Genomic DNA, 3,578 nt, shown 5'->3' on the forward strand with positions numbered 1-3,578 from the left:
TCGCTCTATTTTCACTAATTATCAACAAAAAACTTACAGTGAAAATGGCAAAGATCTGGTCACTATAACCTATAACCTCCATAAAACTGATTGTTCAGTTATTGCGGTTTACTTTAAAACTCCTTCAATTGGACGGCCAAAACCGAGGTATTTCGTGAGCTATTTTCAATGTCTACTGAGGAAATTGTCAAAATCGGTGATTTATAAGCTATATATCCCAAACGACTGATTGTTCAGATACGAGTTTTTGCGATATAACTTCTTTATGTAGGCAGCTGAAACCATTAAATTGTGTTACTGGTTTACATATCGATCATACACAGTAGCACTTTTATTGCTGTAAGATGACTTGAAGTTGGAATTACTTCTAACACGAGAAGAAATTGAAATACATATGCACATATTGAAGGCTGAGTAGAAGATCGACCTATCTCAACAGCCAGTTCGAAAATGCCCTATCTGAGAAAACTTTTCAAGAACGTTATATTTCAGAATTCGGTTCAAAAATGGCCCTTATGAAGCTCTCTGTTCCGCAAAACGAGCGACGGCCAGTGCAAGTGTCCAGATCTATTAATTTCCTGTTAGTAGATACTCTCAACTTTCCCCCACTCCTGAGAGCTATATTATTAGAGGGGTTGCATGCTAGGACTCAGTAGTGGTGGCAAACTATCAATGGCACTATCGATACTATCGATGGTTTTGGTTTTTTTTTCACTATCGAAAATTTTCCAAATTTCAAACATATAAAATAGTGAATGTGCATTATATAGAGCGGTAATATTCATCAGTAGAATCGGAAAGAATGTACAGTAAATCTGCTTTAATAGTAAACGAAAAAAGATTGCAACTAAAACCAAAAAATGTTGGCATGCTATGTTTCTTAAATAAAAGCAATTGGCTTTAGAAACAGAATACGTAAATATGTTTAGTTTTTTAAATCATACTTTCAATATTAAGGTAGGTCCTCATGGGCTTTAAAAAACTATATTTAACGCAATGGGGGCGTATACATAGTCAAAATTAAGTTGGTACTTAAAGTTAGTTGTACCTTTTTGACATAACTTTTGATGGGTTATCTGTCAATAAATTTACAACCAACTTCAAGTACCAACTTAATTTTGACTACGAATACGCCCCAATTAGATCATCTTTTCCAAAATAAGCGACTATCGATAGTTAAAAAAAATTATCGCCCTCTATCGATAGTTTGCCACCACTAAGACTCGGTTTCCCAAGCTTTGTAGCCGAACCTTGTATCACTCACTCGTATAATTCCTTATTTCCCGAAACACCGCTATGCTCTGGGATCCAATAAAAATTGACAATGCGCTTTCAAAGATATTTAGAGAATTGACTGTGCGAGTTTTGAGTGAAAAAGCTCCATCTTGTTTACCAACTTTGCATAGGTCTAGTCCTTAAAAACATTGCAAAAGTTTGGAAGTTTGTAAGATGAGATGGATATTTCGTCACTGCTTGGAACGGTGTCTGATTCGCGGTTTCTTCGGCTTCGGTGGGACATTTTCGGCTAATTTTATTCAAAAATTTATTTTTTTTAATACCTAGTACGCATTTTAGAAAATATTGTTTTCAGCATATGGACTACTCTAGCATTTTTGAACTAAATATGTGAAAAATTATCTGTAGTGGAAAGGTCTCTAGCGCCCTAAAATTTTGAGTCCCGGTTAATTAGTTTTGCTGGTTAATTAAATTGAGAAATTTCTGATGCCGCATTAAAATTTTTCATGTATGTATGTATACTGAGACCTGAGTTAAAATCTATTAGAAATTTTCTTCGGCTATTTGCACAGTCCCAGTATGGCTTTCAGGTCAATAACAATCAAACGAATTGCAAATTTAGATAAGGCCACACTGATGTAAGATATTTATTTAGTTTGTAGTTAGTTTTATGTAGTCATAACTGCCTGGTTATCAGGTTACCTGGTTACGTAATTAAGTGCTGGCGTAGAATTTGTAAAAGAGGAATAAACAAACTCGCACCACACAAAAACCCCAGAAGCAGTGCGCGGACTTTACCACTTTATTGGTGGATCTACCAACTTTTTAACAATATTACAACAAAAATTATTTTGAAATGTGTTTTTTTTTTGCATTTATTGGAAAGTAAAATATAGAGTACAATGAATTATTTTTGAATCTTAAATTACAATAAAATTACAATAAAAGAAATAGTGCAGTACTTTACCAAACTCAAATCTAAACGATCACATGCCTCTGACTTATACTCTAATTACATATACATAAATAAATTATGTTGAATATATTTTGGTAAAAATACTTTAACTTAAAATCTTTGGCTACTTTTAAATTTTTTAAGAAAATAAATTTAATTTAGTATACATTTGTATGTACATATGTAGTACGCAACTATACTTTTGTATTCGAGTTAATATTGAAGCCTCATTTGTTGTGAAATACTGATGGAGAGTGATGCTCCTTGGGCGGTTCGTTTTGGTATCGTAGGCGTGTTTGGTTTGCCATTGGAATTACAAATTTTTACAAACGCGGTAATCGCTTGGCTACAGCCATACGCTTCTGGGCATCCGTGAATAGCGTACGCCTTGCTTTTTGTTTGAAAAACTTGGTGATCGATTGCTGCGGTGTTGTGGGATAAGTGTTTATAAAGGAATTCATGCGAAATACTGGCGACCACGAAGCCAACTGTGTCTTAGATCCTGTCACCGCTTCTTTCGTAGAGTTTCGATTTGGTTGATCCACAGAACTTCCAACTATACGCTGTGCAAACGTTGCAGTTTCAGGATATTCGTCAACAAAAGAATTCATCCGACGCAGTGTACCTTCTCCGGCTACCAGCTTACTAGTTAGTTGTGGACGAGCTGGTATGACCTTGATGCGATTTAAAGCTTCACTAAATCGTACACGCTTAGCCGGCGGTGCTGAACATTTGCTAGGATAGGCGCCTATAAAACAGTTCATGCGAAATACAGGTGTCGTTGGATAAGTCTCGTCATCGCCGTCATAATCAATGGCGTCACGTTGGCGTTTGAGACTTTTACGGTTTGTTCCGATGCAGCTGTCGCTTAGGTTGTCATCTGATTTTGTGGTGCCATAGCGTAGATAAAAAGTTATATGCGGATTTGGAAACAATAGAAGATAGTTGCGGAGTTGACGGCCGCTAAAAACTTTTCCAGTCTCAGTGGTGAGAAGTAGCGATGATTTGTGGTGACGTGGTATCTCAAAGTGCAGCATGACTAAAATGATAAAAAAGGAAAATGAATTTAGTTAGAAAAAGGTTTATGAAAAAAGTAAAAATGTGTATGATAAAGATGAAAAGTTGCATGTGCATATATATGTACATATGTATTTACTTACTCTTCTTGAGAATTTCATCACAGCTGTTGCCCATTTTATATCCAATTGTGCGACGATTTCCGTGATATGAAACTTTCAAATTTCTGCGCTGTGCCATTTTGATCGTTTTAACAAAGTTTATTTAATTAATAATGCTTTTATAAATTTTTATTTTTTATTTTGTTTGTGGTTTTGCTCTTCAAAGCGTTGAAAGGTCTGTTCTATTCAAGTGCTTGACTAATAATGAT

The 3,578-nt window shown here is 35.3% G+C and overlaps 1 protein-coding gene across 1 annotated transcript; it reads right to left on the reverse strand.

Annotated features, from left to right (window-relative positions):
• Positions 1 to 2,195: 2,195 nt before the first annotated feature.
• On the reverse strand, positions 2,196 to 3,578 carry LOC118734633. The gene is made up of 2 exons (XM_036464337.1): positions 3,352 to 3,578; positions 2,196 to 3,230 (listed from the first exon to the last, which is right to left on the reverse strand). Exons 1-2 carry the CDS (start codon positions 3,446 to 3,448, stop codon positions 2,515 to 2,517), a joined length of 813 nt encoding a protein of 270 aa, XP_036320230.1. The 5' UTR covers positions 3,449 to 3,578; the 3' UTR covers positions 2,196 to 2,514.

The sequence above is a fragment of the Rhagoletis pomonella genome, unplaced genomic scaffold, assembly GCF_013731165.1.
Source record: "Rhagoletis pomonella isolate Grant_MI unplaced genomic scaffold, Rhpom_1.0 Rhpom_scaffold_00002, whole genome shotgun sequence".
Classification (NCBI taxonomy): domain Eukaryota; kingdom Metazoa; phylum Arthropoda; class Insecta; order Diptera; family Tephritidae; genus Rhagoletis; species Rhagoletis pomonella.